The sequence below is a fragment of the Nelusetta ayraudi genome, unplaced genomic scaffold (assembly GCF_046127955.1).
Source record: "Nelusetta ayraudi isolate G7.1 ecotype Tasmania unplaced genomic scaffold, CSIRO-AGI_Nayr_v1 ptg000006l, whole genome shotgun sequence".
Lineage (NCBI taxonomy): Eukaryota > Metazoa > Chordata > Actinopteri > Tetraodontiformes > Monacanthidae > Nelusetta > Nelusetta ayraudi.
In genome coordinates, this window is record NW_027466056.1 from 5,285,442 (window position 1) to 5,311,126 (window position 25,685).

The 25,685-nt window shown below is 46.9% G+C and overlaps 2 protein-coding genes across 2 annotated transcripts in view; one reads left to right on the top strand and one right to left on the bottom strand.

The window, feature by feature from the left end:
• Nucleotides 1-5: 5 nt before the first annotated feature.
• On the bottom strand, nucleotides 6-6,033 carry crygs1 (crystallin, gamma S1). Its single transcript, XM_076012597.1, has 3 exons — nucleotides 5,969-6,033; nucleotides 688-973; nucleotides 6-278 (listed from the first exon to the last, which is right to left on the bottom strand). The coding sequence occupies exons 1-3, from the start codon at nucleotides 6,031-6,033 to the stop codon at nucleotides 6-8; spliced, it is 624 nt and encodes a 207-aa protein (XP_075868712.1).
• Nucleotides 6,034-6,416: 383 nt separating this feature from the next.
• The window catches only part of LOC142882245 (DNA-binding protein SATB2-like), a 31,704-nt gene continuing 12,435 nt past the window's right edge, over nucleotides 6,417-25,685 (top strand). Inside the window, exons 1-6 of the mRNA XM_076016859.1 lie at nucleotides 6,417-6,674; nucleotides 12,764-13,018; nucleotides 14,921-15,112; nucleotides 20,454-20,580; nucleotides 21,830-21,953; nucleotides 24,646-24,748. Coding sequence (XP_075872974.1) covers nucleotides 12,808-13,018; nucleotides 14,921-15,112; nucleotides 20,454-20,580; nucleotides 21,830-21,953; nucleotides 24,646-24,748 — 757 coding nt within the window. The 5' untranslated portion in view covers nucleotides 6,417-6,674; nucleotides 12,764-12,807. The remainder of the gene's footprint in view (nucleotides 6,675-12,763; nucleotides 13,019-14,920; nucleotides 15,113-20,453; nucleotides 20,581-21,829; nucleotides 21,954-24,645; nucleotides 24,749-25,685) is intronic.

A 25,685-nucleotide genomic window follows, 5' to 3' on the forward strand; every position in this document is an offset into this window, starting at 1 on the left:
CAGGCTTACTCGGTAACCTTTCGAAAGGACTGCACGGCGGGGCAGACGGCGCCCCAGTCTGTCGGCTTGCGGTAATCGCCTTTCTCCAGCAGGTACTGGCGACCCTTGTAGTTGGGATGCTCGTAGAAGACCCACCAACCCCCCAGGACCCTGGAGGAATGGACCTCCCTCCAGTGGAACTTGTCCAAAACGGAAGTGCAGTCGTCCGTTGCTTCGATCACCTGACCCGAAAAGTCCCTTTTGTCATAGAGCTGGATCTTGTAGGGCTCCTCTGCGACCTGAGAGGGGGGGGGGGAAACAATAAAAAAAAGAATATGCAGAGTTGCTAACAACATAAAAGAGTCACTAGTCTGTTTAATCAGAATTAGGGAAACTATGGAGACAACAGTTTTTGAATGCTCAAAAGTGACCCTGTGTGAGTCCCTGCACAACATGAGGTGCAGAAAAGTGTCTGAACAACTAGCTAAGTTATTAAAAAAATAAATAAATAAAGGTTTTGAAATTTATTTTGTCATTTTCATAAAACTTGTTTTGTTCAACATCTGGAAAATTGACAATGGCCCTGTATTACTTTTCAGATTTGAATTTTCCTTCCTGTGATTTAATCACAAACTCGTGACGACTCACAGAAGGTCTCGATGAGGGACAACAGTTGACTTATTATAAGAGTGTTTTGGGGAATCTTACAAAGTTGATGTTCCTGCAGGAGCTGACTCTGTCGTTGAGGCCGATCCAGCTCTGGTAGTCCGGGTACTCGCCTCGCGTCAGGATGTACTGGTGGCCCTTGTAGTTGGGTCTCTCGTAGATCACCCAGGTGCCGCTCTCCACCCAGGCAGAGTTGCAGCGACTCAGGTAGGCGTGGAAGTCAGCGCAGTCCCTGTCACACTCATACCTGCGACCCTTGTAGTCACGGTCCTCGTAGAAGATGATCTGGATGAAAGTTTGCACAGATGAATCAGATCTGAAGACATTTTAAATGACTTCAAAAATTGCAGAAAGCGTACTTTAACAATATCTGGCACAGGTGCACAGGTTTACTTTCGTTATGGAAGTGGCTCACCAGATATTTGAGGCTTAAAAAGTACCAAATAAAAACTCCACCAAACTACTGTAATTTCCGAAGATACTCACCCGACCCATCCTGCAACTTGCTGTGTGCTCCACTGTCAGCTCTCACCTAAATGCCTGTGTTATGTTTTGCAACCTCAAATGTGCGGCGATTCTCTTTTATACCCCCTTTTAAACCACCCTTTGCAAATGAGACAACTGCTTGGTCATGAGAACGAGATCCAAAATTTGTGTCAGTAGTTTCGTTGCAGGTCACATTTTCCAGAAGCAGGCTGTGGGATTTGCTGCACAAAGACCCCAGCCAGCCCGACCGACTCTTTACAGCAAACTGTAAACACACTGGGAGGTCGTCACAAACACAACACTAACGAATAAAATCACTTTCAGCCCTTAAGGTTGTATTTTTTATTCATTTATTTATTTATTTATTTATTAGCAACTAATTTCTCCAGTAAAATCCTAGTTGTAGCCTAATGGTATCAATGATTGATAAAAAAAAAAAAAAAAAAAAAAAAAAAATGAGGCACAATATCACTCACTTGTCCACAACATTGTTTGGTATAAGTAAAATTTTGTCAGATTGTCAGAGGTGGGAATATAGACGTTTCAGTGGAGTTCTATCCTGGATGTAGTAAGGGAGTACTTTAAGACGTTCACTAAATGCAACCATTCAAGTGTGTGTGCGTGTGTGTGTGGGGGAGGGGGGAGAAGAAATAGCTGGTTTGTCTTTTTCACACCAATCCACTAGATGGCGACAATTAACCTTTGTATTGCTTCTAAAAAAAACTCTTACCAAATGATGACGAAACTCAAAGTGTCCACGCTCGTCAAGCAACACCACCCGCTGGAAAAAGCAGGCAAATGTATTAGCGTGGATTTAACGAAAAAACCTCTCAGAGAGTTAATATCGCTAAAGGCGGTGTTAACCTTGCTAGCTAGCTAGGCGGAAGCAACTTCCGCTAAATTGGCGCGCACTTGTCAACTCGTTTCAGCTGGACGTTTCCGAAGAAGCAACGTCGCACCACGTTGCCGAAGCAAAATGTCTAAATTTAAAATAGGAAAGTTTTTGTTTTCCAGCAGCGACTGGTTGCATATTCAGCGGGATAAGAGAAGAACATTAGCCGACGACAAAACTAATTGGACATCGGTTTTCATTCCCCGAGTCCGGTCGTACGAACAGGTTGGTAAAATGTTAATGTATATTATTTGGTGTTGTGTACTCGTTACTGTTGGTTATGGCGTCAGAGAAACGGTTTAATTATTTAAACACACAGCTATAGGGGGCGTCAGTATACTTGATCTCTTCGGCAAATGGTTCCGTTTTTATGACGCACTATATAAAAATAATAATTATAAATTATTTTCAAATGTAATCATTTGCAAATTGGTTCAGGTTTCTGACGCAGTTATTGACAAAGTAATTGTGCTTTTTGCGCACGACTCCCAGGACCACGGTCAGTTCCGCAAGTGTGCGTGGATGTGCGAACAACCAATCAGCAATAAGACGAGGTTGTAAGTAAGTAAGTAAGTAAGTAAGTAAGAGCAATAAACGTTTATACATTTTCGATGGATGGTCACGATCAAGAAATTGTTGCCCTTTGGCAAGATCATTGAGATGCTGGTATAACATATAACAGCCGTGTACCCCTTCACCCTTCTTCAATAATCATTAAAAAGGAGCAGGATATAATCAGTGCAACCCAAACTTTACGTTTAAACACTCCTTCCAATATTAGTCTTTCAGCATAGCAGAGTGGTTAGACAGAACTAGAGGAGTTTCGTTTCGCAGCGATGCTTCGGTATGAGGTTTTGCCACTAGAGGGTGAAATTGCCCCGGTGATGATTGAAACAAGCGTTTTAAAGTTGCTACCAGGTTGTGATCAAATGCGGTCAATGTAACAGGAAACCAAACCTCCACTATCAATAATAAAATTATAGATATGGAACACAATACTGTTTTAAAATTAAAATCAACCCAATTGTGTTGAAATTATTAAATCCCCTTCTTGTCATTTGAACATCTTTTTCATTGGGCAATATTTTAATCAGAATTTGTCATAAAAACTCACTAAATTTGTAAATATAATGATAATAATATTGACTTGAATGAGTCAAATTCAGAAAAAAAAATGCTTATTAATAAGACGCAAAACCCATTCACCTCGTTGCAAAAAACTGCACAAATTCACATGGGAAAAAGCAGTTGACTTGATCATTATTAATACATTGCTGTTCGTATTTTTACCACAAGGGGGCATTATTTCCCCGATGAAATCATACCAACAGGTTTATTACAGCTTCCAGTCATCGAAGCTTTGCTGAGAAGGGCATTTCATAAAAACAAAACAGGACTAAAAAAAACAAAAACAAAAAAAACAAAATAAAACATGAAAGAAATTGCATATTCATCTAATAGCCGAGTAGTAAGACACACGTTTTAAGACTTATCAACATTAACAACATTATTAGGATGATTAAAAATGTGGAGCGTCAGCTTGCTAGTTTTTTTTTCTCTTCATCACTTTTCCAATCAGCAGTTTGTGTTGCTGATAACCCTCATAAACCACTGATTTTAAGATCCCCCTCATTTCATATGCCTTTCAAAAAATATAAATGAAAATAACAATTTAGCAAACGCTTGGAGGAACTTAAATCTATTACTGATCCACACCCCTCCAAAAAAATCCCCCCAAAAACGACAACAACGAAAAGAGAAAAAAAAATAACATAAACTCAGCTGTTCATGCAAAATTTTAAAAATAAAAATTTCAAAGTCTTTTTTTAATTTCAATTAAAAAAGATAATGTTGTTGTCGCACATTTACCGCCTCTCTCTCTCTCTCTCTCTCTCTCTCTCTCTCTCTCACACACACACACACACACAGGCATACGCATTTATGGTAGGTGACTTGTGGTGAGCTGTCAAAGATACTTAAGATTATGGAGGACAGATAAGTGCTGGCACTATGCACGCACACACACACACACACACACACACACACACACACACACACACACACACACACACACACACAGAAACCACAGAGACGGAGCGACAGGAAGGCAGACAGGCCGACTTGTAATAATAGGTGACTAAATCTGACCAGCAGCAGCCTGCTATTTAGACACACACTTATAGGTGATGGACTGCTGCAACGGATTAAAAACACTCTAAAAGTGAACACATGTTTATCTTTTACGAAAAAAATATAAATACATATAATATGAAAGTGAAGGTTGCTCAGCTGATACTCCCGAAAACAAGGAGCTTTTGTGTCGTTTCTCGAGAGGTGAAACGAGACTCGAGAGGAGATGAGGGCGCTGAGAATTCACTTTTTTCCCCCTCTCGCTTTCGCAGCTCCACCGAGGTCGCTTGGTGTTTAGTGTTGGTTCCCACAGAGGGACGAGGGGCGAGAACACGGCGACACGCAGCTCCATATCAGCGGTGACGTGCTGGGTGCAGAAAGAGTCAAAATCCACAAACGACACTGAACGCAAGTAAAACTGTGCATTCAGGTCGGACATTTAGTTCAAAAAACAAAACAAAACTGCAACGCGGCTCATGTTGCCGCTTTTTATTTATGTGAAGGCGACGGCTCCCGCAGCGGCTCTCTCTCTTTAAAGTCGTGCATCACTCGAGCGTGGCGGAACTTTTTTCCGAGCCCGGGCCGTTTGAGTCTTGCGTCCTTTATGTATTCATTCATTTATTTATTTATTTATTTTTGTCGGGCAATCGTCTGTGCCTTCCTCCACTCGGAGTTTGTAATTTATCCGCCTCGGAAAAATCCAAAATTTGTATATTCACCCGCCCCCACTGCCCCAGAATTATGGGAATTAAATTAATTGTTTTGAAATTTCAACCGCGGAGTTGCGAAAAAGCCACGTCAGCCCCGCCGATGGTCCCAGAACCCGATTAAAACCCAAATATCTGCAGTGGCGCGTTTTATTCTTTTTGATTTCCCCCCCTGTTTATTTCCCGTTTGCCTTCATTTTAATTGTTTTTAAGCGACAAAACGCACCGAGACGCAGCGACCGCCTCTTAGCGAAGACAGAGAGAGAGAGAGAGAGAGAGAGAGAGAGAGAGGGAAAAAAAACAAAAATCCAGAGTCCTTCTGCTCAACTCCTCTGTTTTCAAGCTAAATCCTGTTTTTATACAGTTGTGGTTGTTTGTGCTCGGTGTGCAGGCAGCATCCAGATATAACGCATCTCCTCTTTCATTCTACTGTTGCACGGATTCACAGATTTTGCAGGTGAGTTGAATTTTTTTTTTATAAAGTTCCTGTGTTGCGCAAAAATCAGTGACAGTGATGGTGCATTTAATGTGCCTTTAGCCTGGGTTGTAAGTGGAAGAATCAGGTGTTTTATCACAGTATTATGACAATATCAGAGGTGTAAAAGTCCTTTGTAGTGTGCAAAAACCATCTGAAAGTTTCCAAAAACACCCCTTAAAAATCACAGCCCTTTGTGACGTCACAAAGGGCTGTCTTAGACCTTTTACTGCCTCTGCCCTCTCATGCCACCTTGTTTGTGCCACATTCCAAACACATTCGCAGTGCAGCAATTTGTTACTTTTAACATAAGCTTCACCCATGCAAGTACGCTGTAAACAGAGGCCTTGTCAGCTTTTCTGACAAGGCCTCTTTGAATGAGAATTATTTGCGCTTTTCTACTGCTGCACTAGAGTCCAGGTTTAAAAAAAACCAAAGTGTGTCTGGAAATAAGGGCTCTTTTAAACGCCAGTAGCGCTGATTATTCTCCTTCCAAATGATCTCGACACGTGTCACTTTCCCCCCCACAAAAAAAAAAGATGAGGGGGTGAAGGACAGGATGCGCGCACGAGGCGGGCCAGTGAGCCCCCCTCCGGTGCAGCTTTGTTCTCTGCCTGGCGGCGTAAGGCTTACCCTTCCCCCGCCAGTAGGGGGCAGAACACCAGCGAGTTGTGAGTCCCGCCGCCGCCGGTAGACATCCCGGCTCGGGTCCCAGACCTTCTCCCCCCCCCCCTCCCTCCCGTCCTCACTGTCAAACTAATTAATTAACCCCGCCTCTTTTTATTTTATTACCCTCCCTCCCCCCTCCCCCTCCACCCCCACTTTTTTTTTTTTCTTCCTCTAATTGAAGCTCCATCGTGCGGACGTGCGGCGACGATCGCTCGCAGACAGCCGCGCATCAAAGTGTTTTGAACACATGTCAGTCTCCCCTCCCTCCTCTTCTCCTCTCTTCCCTCCTCCCCTCATCCCTCCCTCCCTCCTCCTCCTCCTCCTCCTCCTCCTCTTCTGCCTCCCTCTCTCTCTCTCTCTCTCTCTCTCTTCCCTCGTGTGTCATTTGACTGCTCCTTCCTGGGCGAGCAGCAGCAGCAGCAGCAGCAGCAGCAGCAGCAGCGGCAGCAGCAGCGGCGGTCTTGCCCTCTCATCACTCCACTCTGCTCTCGTCCTGGTTCTCTCTGTCGCCGGCCCTCGCTCGCCCGCTCGCCAAGGCAGACGCGCGCGCACACACGCACACACACACGGCAAGACGGCAAGGGACGCTCATCCTCTCTCAGGCTGGATTCACTGCTTTTCACCAATGGATGGAGTTTACTGGGCAGCGACCGCGGTGACTTCCTGAAAAGTGAGTAGCGAGCGAGCTCGTGGGGACGGCTGGCGGGGGGGCGGGAGAGGAGGTGTTAAGGGGGTGAGAAAAAAAGAAGAAAAGAAAAAAAACACGCCACGCGCCGCTAAAGCAACGCTGACAGAACTCCTTCAGCCGCCGTAAACACCTCCGGGGTTTTTTTTCTTTTCCTGGCGCTGATGGAACCTGCAGCTGCAAAAAGGGGGCGGGGGGAAATTGTTGTCAAAACTTTTTTAAAAAGGTTTTATGTCGCAGGCAGTAAGTGACAATTTGTGCTTCTGTTTTGTCGTTTTTCTCCACTTTGCGATGCGTATTTTCCCAAGGTGAACACACACACACGCAACACACACACACACACACGCTGAGCAGAAAATTAGCAAAGTCTGCATTTTTCCTCATCCGCGAAACCTCAGAAATTGTTTTTTTTTTAAAGAAATCATTTTTAAAAAAACGCACATTTTTCCACGCTAATTTTCCACCGCTTTTCTGCTCCGCAACTGTCACGCAGTTGCGAGCGTGTGAAAGTGTCGCGCCGAGCATCGCCAAAAACCTTAAAGTGTGTGTTTATGATGTGAGGATGGACAAAGGAACGTGGAGGAGTGACGATAATTTTTGTCATTGACTCTGACGTGCATTATTTTCTTTTTTTTCTTTTTATCCTAATTATCATTAACTTTTAATATCATAATTATCAATTCAATAAAAATAATAATAATAATAATAATAATAATAATAATAATTGTCATTATTGCACATCACCTGGCTTTGTAAGTGACTTATCTTAAAATTTTATAGACACAAGCGTTGATAATATTTATGATGATTTATATTTTTTTCATAATTCAGCGGATCTTAATTTTTTTACCTGCATCTGCTCTAAAATGATTTATTTATTATTAATTATTGAACCTTCTCCAAAAACTTTGAACTGTGTGAGACTCTCACCGCGGTCCCTGAACTCCCTTGTGTGGGTGTGTGGGAGGGTCTTCAACACAATTCCCAGCGTGCACTCTGGACTCCCATCAACTCGTGCACACCAGCAGCAGGCTGCATTCGGAGCGACGCCGTCACACCTGCGGCTGCAGCTCCACGACAAATGGGAGGTTTCAATTGGCCGTGCCGACTGTGAGCGGCATCGGCTCTACCTGCCATTGCACAGTGCACCTGTGTTTGTCCTGCTGCTGCTGCCGCTGCTGCTGCACCACCAGGTGATAAAATAATAATGATATTGGTAAATCGGATTCCCTGATCTGCAAATAGATCCAAAATAGAGCAGAACCAACATCAAAACCGTTGCACTGTGCGCACACTTGCACGTGGTATAAAAATGTGAGGTCCAAATCTTGTCAAAACTGCAGCGCGAGTCATTTGTCGTGAAGTTATTTCATGAGTTTCGGTTTTAAAACTCAGTGAAAAGCAGTGAATCACAGTGTCACACAGGTAGATTCAGCAAACTTTCACCAACTTTTTCTTTCCCAGCAGCGGCAGAAACACTCAATTCTTCAACACAATATCATGTCAGGGAAGGTCTTTTCAAAAATTGTTCGAAAAAAAAGTGAAATTACGTGATCAGGGTGTCAGAAAGAAAAAAGAAAGAAAAATGATTTTCTCTTTATTTATGCTGTTTGCCTTGGCGGGGCCTCGATTTCGATTTCGGCGACAGCGACTCGTTAGCTTAGCTTCTTAGACGTGTGTGTGTGTGTGTGTGTGTGTGTGTGTGTGTGTGTGTGTGTGTGCGCGTGTGTGTGTGGCAGCAGTGTGACCACGGGGCCGAAAGCGCAAGCTGCCTTCTTAATAGACGTATTGACGTATTTGTCCCTTTCTTTTAAAATGTATTTTTATTCTGTTTTTATATCAGCTGCTTTGACCCCACCGGACGACTGATTGCTTTGTCGGCCGAAATATTGTGTGTGTGTGTGTGTGTGTGGGTGTGTGCTTGCGTGCATGTGACTTTGAGCCCCTTTAAAGTTCCCTCAACTTGTCCCAATGGCAAATGAAGCACCCCCCCACCCCCACCCCTGCAAAGCGGATACCTTCTGGCCCCTTCAATTGAATCAGCCCGAATTACAGGGTTTGATTTATTTCTCGATTTATTTATTTGCTCATGTATTCACTTCCCGTGTTGCCCCTGCGTGAGTTGTCACCCGGGAGGCCACTGCTGCCGCTGCTGCTGCCGCTGCCGCTGCTGCTGTGCGAGACGCTACATTTGGCCTCCATGTGTGCGCTTGGCAGTGTGTGGCCTTCCTCCCTCGGCCGCCGCCGCCGCCGCCGCCGCAGCGAGCCCTCTGGATGCGACGCTTGAAGTGGTTTTTACTTGTCTGAACCCTGCAAATGAATTCTCTGGGGTGGGAGAGTGGAGGTGGGGGTGGCGGGGGTTGAGGGCCTTTTAGTTTGATTGGCGAGGATTAACTGGCCTTATTAGCCTCCGTCGGGCAGGTTAACCCACCCCTTCCCTCCCTCCTCCCCCTCATTTTTGTTTGTGGTCAGACACCCCCCTCCTCCCCAACCCTCCACTCTTCCTCCAACTCCCGATTTTATTTCCCACCCTTCATCATGCGCATAAAAATACTTTAATGAGTGTTTCGCAGATGCTAGCGTGGACTGGGGACAGGAGAGAGAGAGAGAGAGAGAGAGAGGGAGAGAGAGAGAAGGGGGGAATTAAAAAAAAATGAAAAAGCAGCGTGTTAAATACCGACGACCAAATGATGCTCGGTTAAGGGGGGAAAAATATTCAGGCGCGGTTGTGGATTTTAGGGAGAGGAGGAGGAGAAGAAGAAGAAGAAAAAATAAGCACTTTGCTGCGGCTGGCTTTTAAGTTTTTTTATTTTTATTTTTTATAGGTCCGTGAATTTAAGGAATCAGGTTTGGCCCCGAAAATATTTCAATTAAGGTCTTTAATTTTCGACTTTTACCCGGCAGAAGGATTTTTTTTTTTTACTTGTGAAAATATCATATTATATATTAATACATGAAATAAGTGTTTAGTTTAGTTTTTTACTTACTGATTTTTATTTGTTGAAAATGAAAGATTTTGTGTGACAGGAAATATTTGATTTTTCAATTTCACAGCGTAAACCGTCCAATTGGCTTCCGTCGCTTCAAATAAAGCGTGCAAAGTAAGTTTGGGACACTTAAAGTCGAAACAACTCGGCTTTTTACGACGATGCGACGTCGTCGAAAAAATTGAAACACGCAGAGACTAAATAAAAGTCGCGATGGCGGCGGCAAAGCACAGAGGCCCCGTTGTTGGTTCTCTTTTTCTCTCTCTCTCTCTCCGGTGAAGGCGAGCGAGCGAGCAAGCGCGATGCGTTTAAGTAAAACAGAGCTGTCGAATCGGTTACATAAAGCAGAGTTTCGAGTCAAAAAATGTTTTGTTTTTCCTCCGCAAAAGGGACGCTGTGTATGAAACCGGAGAGCGGTGGAACTGGCAATTTTCGTGCCGCCCACAGGAAAGCGTCTGCGTTTCTCCGCCTGCAAAATCGTTAATCAGGTTGACGTGGTTTTTTTTTCTTCTTCTTTGCAAACACAACTTGGACCCTCCCTCCCTCCCCCCGGTACCACCAAATCACGCAGAGGATCTGGGATTTAAACGCAGCGGCTCCTCCACCTCGTTTACCTGGGATCAGCTCCGCTTCTCCGGTTACGCTGGCGCGAGCCAATCGATCGACCGTCGAGGGCGTCTGGCCTTCTCCCCGAAGGAGAGAGGAGGAGGAGGAGGAGGGAAAAAAAAAAGAAAAAGAAGGTCCTCCTTGTTTTGCCCCCCCCCTCCACCCTTCTTCTAGTTTGGAGCCACTAATGAGTTAAACGTCGCTGTGGCTCCAGGGGAAAATATGAAAAAGGGGGGAAAAAAATAAGAAGTGGGTCCATTATGAGCGATTGGCCTAAATATTCCAGATATGTGTTTATTAAAAGTGGACCAAACATGCGCGCGCGCACACACACACACACACACACACACACACAAGGAGAGGGAGGAAAAAGCAGGACAGGATGAGTTGAACTCACAATCTCATTTCTGTCTTTCTTTGATTTCCTCAATGCAGTGACGACCGCGTTTGTTCGCGTTACGATTTTTCACAGTCGGCCGGTTCCCAGACTGGGGTCCCGCCTCCCCCTCTCCCTCCTCCCACCTCGTCGTCGCGTTGACCTGGACCGGCACCGGGGCCTCCAGCAGCCCTACGCTCAGCTCAGCTCGCCGTCGAGCTACGCAGCGACGACGTCCTTTAACGCCCCCCCATGGAAGGAAACCTACTCGCGGGCAGTCACTCGTTCCGCATCTTTCCGTCACGGACGCCATCATGCCGGAGCTGCGGCTGCGACCTTTACACCCCACCCCTCTGGAACGCATGAAATTCCACCCTTTGCACCCATCGCACCTTCTCCATTGTCGCCCCCAGAGCGGAGCCGCTCCGGGGGAGGCGTCTTGTCTTTTGTTTATTTATTTTAAACGTCCGTGTTTGCGTTGCCCATTAGTGCACCTCTTTGCGGTGCTCGACTTTAACGCTCACAATATTGTAAGAGGAAGAGGGTTAAGGGAGGGGCGCTGGTGGGGCGGTGAGAAGGAAAAACCCCGGGACGAGGAGGGCAGAGAGCTCCTCGAAAAACCTTCTCCGCAACGATGCGTGATGCTGAAGAGTGTGTGTGCTTGTGCTTGTGCTTGTGTGTGTGTGTATGTGTGTGTGTGTGTGTGTGTGTGTGTGTGTGTGTGTGTGTGTGTGTGTGTGTGTGTGTGTGTGGGGTGGGGGTGAGGGGGTGGGGGTGTTATAAGTATAAGTAGAGAGATCTCGGGACAGCTCATTGTTGTCGGCCCGCCGAGGGACCGAAGAAGCAGAGTCCTCGAACTCTGCAGCGCCGAAGCCTTGGCGCTCTTATTGTGAAAGGGCCTCCTTTCGCCCAAAATAAAGCTAAAAATGATCCCTCATCAAAGCCTCACTCTCACAGCAACATCTCAGCCCCTCCCCCCCTCCACCACTCCTCCCTCCACCCTTCCCATCTCCAAATCCCGTTTTTCTTTGTGTGTGCGTGTGTGTGTGTGTGTGTGTGTGTGTGTGTTTCGGCGCTTGTTGTCTTTACCGGCAGTAAACACACGCGTCCCCGCCCCTGCGTGGCTCAGCCGGGCTCGGCCCTGCCCGGCCCGGCCCGGCCCGGCCCGGCACCCTCGCGCCGTCTGTCATTATCACGTGTCGTTTACTCCCATGTGTCTAAACAGAGAGTAACGTGCCCGCCTGTGTTTAGTCTGAGTGGACGCCACTTGTTGACCTGTGATTCGTACCAGACGCCTCCGACTCTCTGTTGTGGTCCGTCGCTGCCTCTCGTGTGTGTCTAACAAAAGGGGGGGTGGGGGGAAGGTCGGGGCTAGCGGGCTAGCGGCGGTGGCGGCGGTTCCCGGGGGTGGGGGGGTGGGTGGGTCAGTGGGGGTAGCGAGGGGAGGGGTCGGTGGAGGGGGGCAGCTGAACAAAGGGACGAGTCGGCCCCTTAGATGTCGCCTCCCACCTCACCTCACTGTTGTTATTATTTTCTTTTTTATTTGAATTTTCCACCAAGTCATCGTCATCATCGCTGAAAGAAAAAAAAAGAAACGTTGGATGACTGAAGCCGACCCCCTCCTTCTTCTTCTTCTTCTTCTGTAAACATTCAAAGAGTTAATGTTTCTTTTGGGCTTTTGTTTGATCATTTTTTTGATAATTTAATTTTAGTTTAATTAGTTATTATTTACTCATTTATTTTTCTTCTTCTTCCTCTTCTTCCTCCATTAAAAAATAAACACCTTATCTACCAGTGAAAAAAATTGGAATAAAATAGTGCTTTTAAAAATCAAAATCTTCTTCTTCTTCTACTTCTCCTCCTTCTCCTTCTTCTTCTTCGTCTTCTTCATTAATTTATGTTTGCGTCTGCGTATGTATGAGTGTCTATGTATATTTGGTTTTCACCTGTGTGATTCTATGTATTTACAAATCTTTCCTTTCTTGTAAAAATTAGCACCTCATTTTTATTTTTATTGAATCCTCGTGGAAAAAGTTGCAATGAAATTGAGGTTGTAAAAATCTTCTTCTTCTTCATCTTCTCCTTCTCCTTCTTCTTCTTCCCAGCGTCGCACGCTGTGCTGGGGGCTCGTCCTGCGGTTTTCAGGGGGATGGACCAGCAGCAGCAGCAGCACGGAGGAGGCGGAGGAGGCGGAGGAGGAGGAGGCACGGAGAGCCCCGGCCGGCGGGACAGCGTCAGCCCAGATGTGAGGGGGGAAAGCCCGGGCCCCCCGCCGTGCAAGTCGGCCCGTCTGGAGGTCAACGGAAGCCCTGCCGCTCAGCGGAACAGACAGAACGGCACGCCGCAGAGGCCGCTCGGAGGTGGGCCGGGGATGTGGGCTGCCCAGGGCAAAACAATCACATAAGAATAACATGCAATTATGCCGAGACCCCCGTCCCGTCCCGTCCCGTCCCGTCCGTCCGTCCGTCCGTCCGTCCGTCCGTCCGCAGCGGCAGCCAATCAGCGGCCCCGAATCAAGTTGGGAATCGTATTGAAGAGGAAAAAGAAAAAGTTTTTTTCTTTCATCTTTTCAAAGCCAAGTCAATTATTTCCTACTTTGCACGCCTATCGTACGTGTGAAAACTCCGTCGAGTTGAAAAACGATCCGTACGGGCCGCAGTGATTTACAGCTGCCAAGGAATCCTTTTCTTTTTTTTTCCCTCGGGGGGGAAAGCCCAAAATATAACCGACACCCCACCTTGTAAATTACCCAAATGCAACATGACAATATAAGTGATGCTTGTCGGGACCCCGTCACGATTGTGGTAACTCGCGGCTGCAGCAGGGGTGGGTTTTTATTTACTGATTATTGTGATTTTTTTTTTCTCTCTCTTTCTCTCTGCAATACGCATCAAGGTTTATTGATTTTGTAGGTCTGGACTCTTTTTTTTTTTTCACAATTTTCACGCGATAATCTTTGCCGTTGTTGGCAGGCGACGGGAAACATTCCTCCTCCTTCTCCTCCTCCTCCTCCAAAAAGCGCAAACAATCCTTTCATCCAAAACCTTTGGATTGTTTGAGGCGTTGACCCACGTTGGCAGTAAACCGGAGCGAAACGCCGAAAAAATTGCTTTTCAGGGCGTCCACCGTGGACGCTGCTGAGAAAGGGGGCGAAAGCCTTCATCAAAAGGGTCAAAACGCCACTTTCTAATCTTTCTGATTTGTATTTTTTGAGTGAAGAATGTATTTTTTTCTGCCCAAATTCTTCCACTTCCTTCCTGGAAGGGCACAACATGACGAGAGTCACCTGACATTTTTGTTCATCCTCGCTGTTTTTAACCCGAAAAATTCAGCATCGGAAGCTTGGAAACGCCCAACACAAGACGTGAAAAAAAAAAACAACGAAAATCTCTGAGGACAAGTGCGTAGAAGGAGGAGAAGAAGAAGTGGTAGTAGTAGTAGAAGAGGAAGAGGAAGAGGAAGAGGAGGGTCATTGTCTCTTTGTTTTGGCCTGCGAACCATAACTCACGACGGGGGGGGGGGGGGCGTTCCCAGCCAAAAGTCCTCGCGTGGAAACCCACCAGCGACATGTGGGTGCTGCTGGGTTTTCCGGCTGGGTGGGGTGACCACACGCAAGAGAAACACAAAAGGCCGCATACATTCAGAATCGCGTCAAAAATACGACGGGCGTCTTCATCGGCGTCACTGGAGTCGCAACCCCCCTCCCACCTCCCCCACCAGCTGCTCGGCGATGGAGCTGGGGAGACGGGGGGGAGACGGGGTGTTGGCATGCGTGATGCTGCGGTCTGGCCGCAGCTGATCTGTCGCTTCCTCCTCGGCAGTGTGTGTGTGTGTGTGTGTGTCGGGGGTCGGGGGGGGGTTGGGGGGATTGATCGCTCATTAATTATCGGCTCCCGCGGGCGACGGGGAGGGGGCCGGGCCGTTAAACGGAGCGACCCGGGAAGTGCCGGTGCTGAGTGACACAGATATTACGACTGGCAGCTCTGGAAACAATTTAATTCTTTAATTCCCTCCGCGGCTTTTAATACGTCGCGCTGCAGACAAATACAGCCAAACCAGATTGTTCGGGCCGAGCTGGGGGGGTCGGGGGGGGGGGACCACCGGGGAAGGACCCAAAAAAAGAAACGCTTCCCTTCCAGCTCTCACGCTTTGCCCCCTGTGTGTTGTCTCTCTCTCTCTCTCTCTCTCTCTCTCTCTCTCTCTCTCTCTCTCTCTCTCTCTCCCCCCCCCCCCCTCTCTCCCCTCTCTCTGACTCCGTCCAGGTCTGATGATCCCGGTCTACTGTGTGGTGGAGCACGCTGACATGGGCGCGGCCGGCGGCGGCGACCCCGAGGGCCACGGCGACCGCCACGCCGAGTTCGTGCTGGTGCGGCGGGACGTGCTCTTCACGCAGCTGGTGGAGACGGCCCTGGTCGCCCTGGGCTACTCACACAGCTCGGCCGTGCAGGCCAGCGGTAAGTCAGCCGGCCCCGGGTGGGAGGGGGCCAATTTGCAAATTCAACAATATCCTTAATATCCTTAATATAGCATCATTAGAGATGCGCCGATGCCACTTGTTTACATAACAAGTAGAGTACGAGTACTTGCAGTTTCAGTACTCACCGAGACCGAGACCAAGTACTTCATAACACCATTACACAGTAGAGAATTACTTTTTTGTTGTTATTTGGGCGACTGTCACAAGTTTCACTGCAGTACAAACACAAATTTAGCAAAGTTGAGGTATCGGCAAGTACGTGTAGATACCCAGTATTGGTATCGGTGCATCCCTAATCATAACATGGAAAGAAAAGGTAAGTTAGCAAAATTAATAAAACACAGAAAATAAAATAAATGTATAATAAATGTATTTGTTCAGGAGTAAGAAGAGGCAGAGCTTATTTTCTCTCACCTCTTTCTCTAAATATAAATAAAAGATATATATACACTGTATATATATGCGTGTATATATATATATATATGTGTGTATATATACTCATACATACATGCACCCACATAAACATACGTAAAAGATAATCTACCTACGTATTCAAATACCTACTTTATAATACATAGACACATACATACTTACAGTACATACATGTATACATACAATCACATTAACATATGCTTGTCTACCTCTCATCATCTTCTCATTTACAAATTCCCTTACCCTGACAAAGTCCAATACTTTGCCACTACTGGCCGCTGGGCGCATCGTTTCAGCAGGTGCTCGGTAACAAAAAGTAAAAATCAAAGTAATGAGCGATTCACATTCTTCTCATGTCTCGTTTCCATCGTGCAAAGTCAAAATCACCAAAAGATGAGTGCGCAAGTCAAAAGCCATTCGCCTCCGACCTCATTGGTCAACTCATTCCACCTGCAATAACCCTCAACTTCCACTGAAGAGAACGCTCCGCTGCCCTCTGGTGGCTCGGAGGAGCCGAAAAAGGTTGAACACGTTTTGCTGCGTACCCCTCCTCTTCCCGCGCCCCGCACAACCCAGAGATTGCCGCGCTCGCACCGACCGCACTGTACTTTTCGATCCCCGCATGATTATCGGTGTCACTCGAGCTGCAGCCGCGTCTGGCGTCTTGAAATATAGAAAATATTTATGTTTAGAAAATTGGAAAGCGAAAGGAGCCGGTGTGCAAACACGCGGGAGGGGTTTATTTATTAATTTATTTTGCCAGAGCATTTATGAAGCTGCGACAGACGTCAAAGAATATCATTTTTGCACGGCATGACACGCTGTCCGACCTTCAAACAGAGGTGTTAGCGATCGAAGATATACATTTTTTGTTGTTTCGTCTTCTTCTTCTTCTTCTTCTTCTTCTTCTTCTTCTTCTTTTATTGCGCAATTTCAATTCAAATCGTGATTCCAGCCCGGCCCCCTGGGGGGAGCCGTGCGATTTTAATCATCCCGATTCGAGAGCTAAACCAGAAGTTAGCGCTTGATGGATGGAGGGCAGCGGCGCTCCTCGCCCTGGGGGCCCAAAAACACCAAACACTGGGGTAATTTTAGCCCCCGAGAACACATTTTAATGGATCATATGCCAATGAGCGACTGGAATGAGTGCTATATTTGTGTACTTATGCGTGACGGATGTTAACCCGGTGCGGTGCTCGCCTAGCCTCGTCACGACTTTGCTTAAACTGCGTCTGTGGACTTTCAAAATGGAATTGCTGGGCCTTCATTCATTTATTTATTTATTTATTTGAAAACCGTGCGTTCTTTCGCTAACGTCGCACACGCATGTTTTCTTCCAGTCGAGTACGCTTCGGCTCGACTTCGCTTTCGCGTCTTGACCTCTGTGAATGGCTGTTTGAAAAAAGAAAAAAGGAGGAGGAGGGAAAAAAAGGCCTATTTGCTTGATGGGCCGTTTCCACTTCCTGTTTCACTCCACCCAGACATCATCCACTTTGACTAATGTCATTTTTTTTCACCCCCCCCCCGCCGCCTCTTTCCTGCACCAGCCGCCGACTCTTGGCCCTCGGTGAGCTCGCACCTCTGTTTGTTATTCATAGATACTAACAACATTGAGCGCCAGATTAAAAATTGTCATCATTTCTCCTCTCGTCTCCAGCGGGCGGGATGAGCGATGGGCACCATGTGGCGTCAAGTAACCGGAAAAATTGCACATTATTTACTGGGCGGTGAGGGCGGGGGCGATGAAGATTGGGGTCTTTTTTTATTTTTTTATTTTTTTGAAACGTATCTTTATTTGGAACGGACAGGCAAATTGCACAGTACAGCAGAATAAAAGCTAATAGAGATAAAAGTCCCTCCATTTTTTTGTTGATGTCCTGGTGTCCTGCACTCCTGGGAAAACAGCAAACTTCCTCCTCCTTAATCATGTCCCAGTGAGATGTATTGGATACTATGAGTGAGTCAAACAGTTCACAGGAGCAGTGAACAAACAAATAAGAACCTGAGGGTCACCTGCTGTCGCTACCGCAAAAAACCATAGAGAAATTAAATCAGTAAATTGAAAAGAAAAAAAAAAGTAGCACCAGTGAAGATGGGGGCGGGGTCTTTCGATGACGATTGCGTGCTGTCCTACGCTTGACGCGAACGCGTGAACGCGTGAACGCAACGCCGAGGTCGGAACCCGAGCGTCTCAGAGCAGCGGAGGCGGCGGCCGATCGTTTTCATTCTCATCGTTTTCAGATCAAAACAAGGAACGCAGACGACACGCAGTCAACCATTAAACAGCCTTTGCCTTCACACACACACACACACACACACACACACACACACACACACACACACACACACAAATAGGCAGAGCAGGGCGGTTATGACATTCCTGGTGTGTCCCGTAAACACAGGGCACTCTTACCAAGTGGCTGACGCCCTTGCGACCCCCCCCTCCCCCCTCCACCACGCCCCCCTCTACTAACCCCCCCCCACCGCCTGTCCTAAATGGCTAGGTTTTGTTCTGAGAAATAAGCCTTTTCTTTTCAAATAAATAATTTCTGGCTGGAGGCGTGCATTTTTCCCCCCGGTGTGGTCACGACCAAAATTATACAGAGACTCTTCTATTTTCTCCCTGCGATTGAATGGCGTCTTGCATAACTTTGGCCGGGACCCGGTATTTTTAAACTCTTAACCGGCTGAGGTTTTTTTTTTTTTCCCCTTTCTTTTCTTTTTTTTTTTTTTCTAAATTTTATTTATATTAACTTGCGCATTATGGCTAATTTAAAAGAAGCTATTTCTCGTTTTTGAGTATATGTTTCCCCGTTCTGCGGGCTTCGGCTAAATCCTGCGCCCGCGCGCGCGCTCGCACACACACACACACACACACACACACACACACACACACACAAACACACAAAAGAAACGGACTAAATTTAAATGATGGTTGTGTTTTGGGAGGCTCGCTATGATTTGACTCGTTTAAAAATACAGCGTTTAAAGGACCCCCCGCCCCGGTCACATGTCTCAATCTTTTTTGTCCCTCCAGTTGAATTGTTTTTCCTCCGCCATGTGGAGAAAAGGCCTGTCTCGCCCTGTGAAGCTTTTTATTTAAAAAAAACAACAAATCAATTGCTAAATAAATAATAAGCGGCTCTTCATTGTCCATCTGTTGTGAGGGGGCGGGGCCAGCCGACTCGCTCGCTGAAATCTCGCACTCCCAGTTAGCGAGTCACGGTCTCGCGCGTGGACGCCACTTGTCCTGCGTTTTTGAATCTAAATTTGATATATGGTTGTTTTTTCGGTCTTAAAACGAGAGGAAATAAATATGCGCAATGAAATGGATTTTAATGGGGTAGTGAAAGTTGTTTTCCGCACATTAGCAGTTCACCCCCCACCTCCCTCGTTGTTTGCCTAACGCGTTCCATGTGCGCGGACCGGAATTTTGACGTGTTGAGAACCAACGGATTATCCGACAAAATGAGATTTTCCCTCAGGAAAAGAGTGAGTAACAAATTGGGGAGGATGAGTCAATTACATCAAACATTTTATCCAGCCAATACACATCTTTCAAAGTACACGAGTATCCTAGTATCCTAACCCGAGATAGCTCGTCAACTTAGACGAGCGGCAAAAGCCAGTGTTGGCTCGCTTTTGTCACTACCACTTTTATCCAAAGGGGTGTGCTAGAAACAACGAAACTGAAAAGTTCCTCATCGCCACTTTGATTTTTTTTGGTAGCAAACACATTTTTATTTATTCTTTTTTTTTTTTTTTTTTTTTTTTAATCAGAAGATGTTCAACATTTCTTAATTTTCTTAGCGCCCGGCGTTACGTTGGCGATGCTTCTGAGTGGCAGCTAGCGTAGCCATTAGCCAGCCGGCTAGCCTTTTTTAAACCCACGCATTGGCCCCTCCCGACATCCTAGACGGCTTGAAACAAAACGCGTATCAGCACATCAGCTGAGTCCAGCCCTCCTCTAATAAAACCAGATTCCAGCGTAAAATAAACACTCGGCTTTTTTCGCCAAACAACGACGGCTTTTCTTTTCCTTTTTTTTCTCTTCCTCCTCCTCCTCCTCCTCCGCGGCCTTCTAAACAGTTCGGACATACACGCACACACACACACACACACACACACACACACACACACACACACACACACACACATATATGATGAGCCGACATGTAGGTTTCTGCTGCCGCCGCTGACAGAAACCTACATGTCGTCTGCGACAAAAAAAAAAAAAAAAAAGTGCGCGTTGGCCTGCTGTGCCAGTTGTTTTGTTGACGTGTCCGTCAGGCGGGAGAGCAGTGACCTCACTGTGTTTACCCGCTAAACGCTAACGTTGGTTCTGATTTTGACGTCTCTCCTCTGATTAATCAAGCGAGGAGTCCCGAAAGAGCCGCCCCCCCCCACTCTGCCCCTCTATCGCGAGCGTCCTCGCTCACACACACACACACACACACACACACACACACACACACACACACACACACACAGACTGCGCTGGATTGAGGCTGGCAGGCCAAGGCCGAGCCGGGTCTGGGTTTGATTTAGCGGATCCTAACGTGATTAGGCCTGTTTAGATTTGCACTTCCAGTCACGGTTGTAGGGAGGCCAGGGGAATGTTTAACCCAAGATGACGGGAGCTCAACACAACACAACACACACGCACACACACACACACACACACACACACACACACTTGACACCAGCGGGACGCAAAAGAAACCCCCCACCTCACCCCCGCCCGCCCCCCAACGCATCACAGCACCAGACTTTGGCGCCTTATTTGAAGCCCCTCCCCTCCCTCCCTCCCTCCCTCCGTCTTTGTTTACTCATTTGTTGTGTTTTTTTTCTTGTGTGTGTGTGTGTGTGTGTGTGTGTGCATCCAGGCATCATCAAGGTGGGTCGCTGGAAGCCAATGCCCATCCACTACCTGACGGACGCTCCCGAGGCCACGGTGGCCGACATGCTGCTGGACGTCTACCACATGGTCACGCTGAGGATCCTGCTGCACAGGTACGGACGGGGGAGGGGCCCCCACGTATCGGGTTCCGGCGGGGTTGGTGGTGGTGGTGGTGGGGGGTGAAGTGGGGGTTTCGGGGCGATTAGGTTAAAGTAAACCGGGGACTTACACACTGCGGGGTCTGGATAGTTTCTGTCGTTTTTGGGACGCAGCGGTTGGGCCATTCTATAGGGGCGCAATCTGAGAGAACCCCTCCCACCCCCCTCCCCCACCCACACCCCCACTCCCACTCCCTCACCCACCACCACACATCACCAGAACCCACCCACCACCATCGGCCTTAAGACTAATGTGTTTAGTCTTAACGACAGCTTTTTTTCCAGGTCCGCCCAGCTGATTAGGCTGGTCGACTGCGTTGCCTCAAAAATGAAACCCGACGTTTTAGCCGTTTCTTATTTTTCATTTTTCCCATTTTTCGACTGGCGGCATCGGCCGACGCAGAGGTGGGCAAACTATTCGACTGGTGGGGCCACGATGGGTTGTAAAATTTGACAGAGGGGGCCGGAGCAGCAGCAGATGGGAGGAGTGTTTTGATGACCCACCTCATAGGAGGAAAAACATATTATGGGATGTGTAGAAAACGTATGTAGAAAAAGTGTTTTAATGTCAATTGAAAATGAACAATAGAAGAAGAAGAAAAAGAAGAAGAAGAAGAAGCCTTTATTAATCCCACATTGGGGAAATTTACATAATTACAGCAACAACAGAGCAGAAAAGAATGGAGAAGGAACAAGCAAGATATTCACATTTTATTGACAGTTGGATTATTCATTTACAAGTTATGTACACAATATTGACATAAAAGCCTAACAACAAAATATGTGTATCTCTTTGGAAGCCTCGCGGTATTTGTTGAAATGATTCTTGAAACACTGAGAAAATGGATGAAATTCAGCTATTTTATGACTTACTGACTATTAATACACTTTCTTTTAAATTCGGCGGGCCAGATTAAAAAGCGGGCCGCATATGGCTCCCGGGCCATAGTTTGCATGAAAGGAGCCCTTTTATCCCAATTAGTTGCAAGATCATTTCGACTGATCATTTCGACTGGACTTTGGAAAACGACCCATCTGTTAACTGATCAACAGGGCGTGAAATGTTGCTAAAAATTTTTTTTGGGGGGGCGGGGTAGCTCTGTTAGTCCTCCGTCAGCTCTCCTTGTTTAAAGAGCACCAATAATAAAAATAAACCTGAATTTCCGCCCCCTACCCCCCACCCACCCACCCACCCTGTGTGCAGCTTCTCGCGGCTGGAGGAGCTCCCGTCGGAGCAGTGGAGCCACAACACGGTGCGCAACGCCCTGAAGGAGCTGCTGCGGGAGACCAACCAGAGCACGCTGGCCAAGGAGTGCCCCCTCTCACAGGTACGCTTCCTCCGGCGCCCCCTAGAGGAGGAGAGAAAAAGAAAAAAACACCCGCCGCCGAGCGTGTCAGGTGTCCGTGTGACGTTACACGCTATGCTCATCCTTTGCCCCCCCACCCCCACGCACGCACACACACGCACACACAGACACGTGTGCCATCTGAATCATTCAGCCTGAGCAGAGTGTGCACCTTTTTTTTTGCCGCAACTAGCAATTATTACGCCTCCGACCCGCAGCTGCAGCTGCTGCAGCAGCAGCGGAGTGTCATACCTCTCTGGCTGCAGTGCTGCTCAACCTTTGTCACTCTGGCCAATACAAAAAAATCAAATGACACAATTTTTTTTTGACACATTTCTCCACATGAGCTTATTATTCTAACTATAGCCGTGTTTCCATTACCACTAGAATTACGCAAAACCTAAATATCGCAATAAAAACCCGGTCGCGGAAACACCTCAACTTGGAAAACCCCCTCAAATATGGCTGCAAGGTTTTGACGCTGTCATGAGGTGCTTTTTCAGACGTGTCCATATACAGTAGAGGTTTATCGCAAAAGTGTCATGGAAACACTTTTTTCACATTTACACGTCATTGGGCTTGATGTCCAGGGTCATGTGACCAGTTCACTTTTATCAAAGAGAACTATATAGCAACCGTTATTGGCAGCAAACAACATTAAAATGCAGATTTATACAAGAAATTTTGTTACTCCATCCTCCTCAAAGTGGAGTCTCGCGGGACGAGATTTGACAAGAATTGACGCTTATGTGCTTCACACCATTCAATGGGAACACCTGCAGATCGCAATTATACTTTGTCAAAATTTTAGATATATGGCTTTTATTTTGCGGAAAAAAGTTTTCGCAAGTTTTCTTTCTTTCTTTTTTTCTTTTTAAAGGACCTCAGCGCGAGAAATTTTGTGCTGAGGTCATCACGTCTGGAGCAGGAAGCGACACCGCGGCGCCCCCTACGCGCCTCGCTCTCGTTCACGGTTTGCGTGTGCGAGTTCCACCCTTCTTCTCACCACCGCTTGAGAGCTAACGCAGTGAACCCCGATTGTGATGCGCAGTTGACGCAGTTGCAGCTCGATCTCCACTCTGTCGTGTCTTTTGTTTAATTTGTAGACACGTGTATATATGTATGTGTGAAAATATACATACATCTATTTATTTACTTTAATAAACAGCCAAAAGTAGCTCTCGCTCCAGGCTGCCTGCACACGGCGCTCAGCGGTTGCTACGCAGCAAGCCTAGCATTAGTCACGGGCCGATTGCTGGTTTAAAGACAGTTTCAAAACCACTAATATTTTTAACTCAAACTGTTCCTGCAGTTGGAGCTGCTGCCTAAAAAAAAAAAAAAAAAGAGTAAAAAAAAAATTGCAGGAATCCCTGTACCTTATAATTACCGTGATTATGATTATTATTAAAAGTTTCTGGGCGTACAGGGGTTATTAAACATTCCAAATATCCTTTGCGTCAGTTTTGTACTCAAGAAATTTCAATAGAAGACATTTCAAGAACTGGAATTGTAATAATTGAAACAATATTGTTTTTATTTAAAACTTTTTCAGTTTGAAAAAAAAAGTCTTTGATAACGTCTTTATCTGATAAAGTGTGTGTATTTTAATGCTACTTAGTATTGTTAGTTAACAGTGTTCCTGTCTGCGATTCATATCTGCTCGAGTGGACTTTGTGTCTTGAACGTACAAGAGCAGATTATCTGATTTGAACGCGACTTTAGTGCATTTTCTACGAAACAACGCAGATATGAAGTTTCGCACAGGAGCTGCGAGAGCGATAAACACTTCTTCCTCTTCATCTTCTTCTGCTTCTTCGTCCTCTTCTTCTTCGTCCATCTCGGCGCCTCTCCTCTCAGCGCGCGGGGTGTTTACTTCGAGGGAGAAATCAGGAAACGGAAATCAGTTCCGCTCCGGCGGCAGTGTAAATAAACGGCATGCGCGCGCGAGAAAACGTCAAAGTTTGGGGAGGGACGCAACAAGACGTCGCGGCGGCTTTCGCAAATTAAAAAACAAAACAACGCGGAAGAAGAAAAAGAGAGAAGAAGAAGTCGTCGTCGGGTGACCGACGTCTGGCGGAAGAGAGACAAACTTGTCCGCGCACACTCACACACACACACACACATGCCGAGCATGTTTTTTTTTTTTTTTTTTTATATATACACCCCCCCATCCCCCTCCCGAACACATGTGGTTCCATCTTCAGTTCACCGCACACTTAGCTGCGTATTATCTCTCCCTCGCACACACAGATAATTGTCGCTACCATCCCATGGGAAAGGATGCAAACACGCACACCTCAATTATGCTGCTCGCACACCCTGCACTCATTACACTCCAGAGTGTGTCATTTCAGAGCCGTGATTTATACACAGGACTTAGTCATGATGTAATTAGTGATTAGGGGAAGTGTGTGGGTGGTGTGTGTGTGTGTGTGTGTGTGCATGTGTGCGTGTGTGTGTGTGTGTGTTTGCTCGCCTTCCTGACTCATGTGAATTTTAATCCCCAATGTTTCCCATGTTGCCGCCGCTGACCCCAGCGCAGCGTTTGGGAAAACTGAGAGAGAGAGGGAGAGAGAGAGAGAGAGACACCTCTGAAATGTGTCATTTTGTCCAATGCTCACTCTCTCTCTCTGTTTCTCTCTCCCTCTCTCTCCCTCCCCCTCTGACCAATCAGAGCATGATCTCGGCCATCGTCAACAGCTCCTACTACGCCAACGTCTCCACCATCAAGTGCCAGGAGTTTGGACGCTGGTACAAGAGATACAAGCGCAACCGAGGTAAGCGTCTCCCCCCCACGGGGGGTGGGGGTGGGGGTGGTCAAAGGTCAACTCCGCCCTAAAAAGAAAACAGACAAAGCCCAGAGGTCGAACTGGTCACAGCATCTCCAGGCAGAATGTGAAAGTTGATAAATGGAAGTGAAGGAGCTTTAAAAGCAGGTTAATGTCTCTTAATGTTGAGACAAATTGACTGGCAGCTTTGAAAGGCAGGAAAACAACAACAGCAAAGCAAAGAATTGACATTTGTTTTTGCATTGAGGAAGCAGCGATTGACTGGTGAGTCGCCTCTCAGGGCAGTGCTTCCTGGGACAGACCAGCAGACAGGAAGTAGCAGTCAGGGAAGTGGAGGGACTGTGGGCACATGGGAGCGGGTCCCTCTGGTGGACGGATGGTGCAGTTTCTCATGCTTGCTGTGTAGGTTCCTAAAAATTTTTTTTAAATAAAATGAAAAAAAACTTACAGTATGAAAATGAAGAAAACGAAAATGGAAAAAATGAAAAGGAAAAAAAGGTTCCAATAGAAACTAGGAAGAAAGAAGAAGTGGGAGTGGAGTGGACTGGAGCCGCTGTGACTCTGCTGTTTACACCTCGGCGTCACGGCTCTCTCCTAGAGTTGACGCCCCGGCCTTGACGCCACTCACCTGTCTCCCCCCCTCCCCCTTTTCTTTTTTTTCTTTTTTTCCATTTTTTCAATACTTTTTGTTTTCCTGTAAAAATCGATTGGCTCCAAATGCCAATTGTCACCTCACCTCCCTCACCCCTTCCTGTCTGCCCTCCTCCTCCTGCCCCTCCACCTCCTCCCCTTCCTCCGTCACGCGCCCGTCGGTCGGCCTGCCCACGTCGAGCGCGTCTGTCAAGCGGCGGTCCCTCGGCGGGCGAGGAGCTGTCACACATGGCTTGCATTAATGTCACCCTTAATACTCGTGACAAAACTAAAT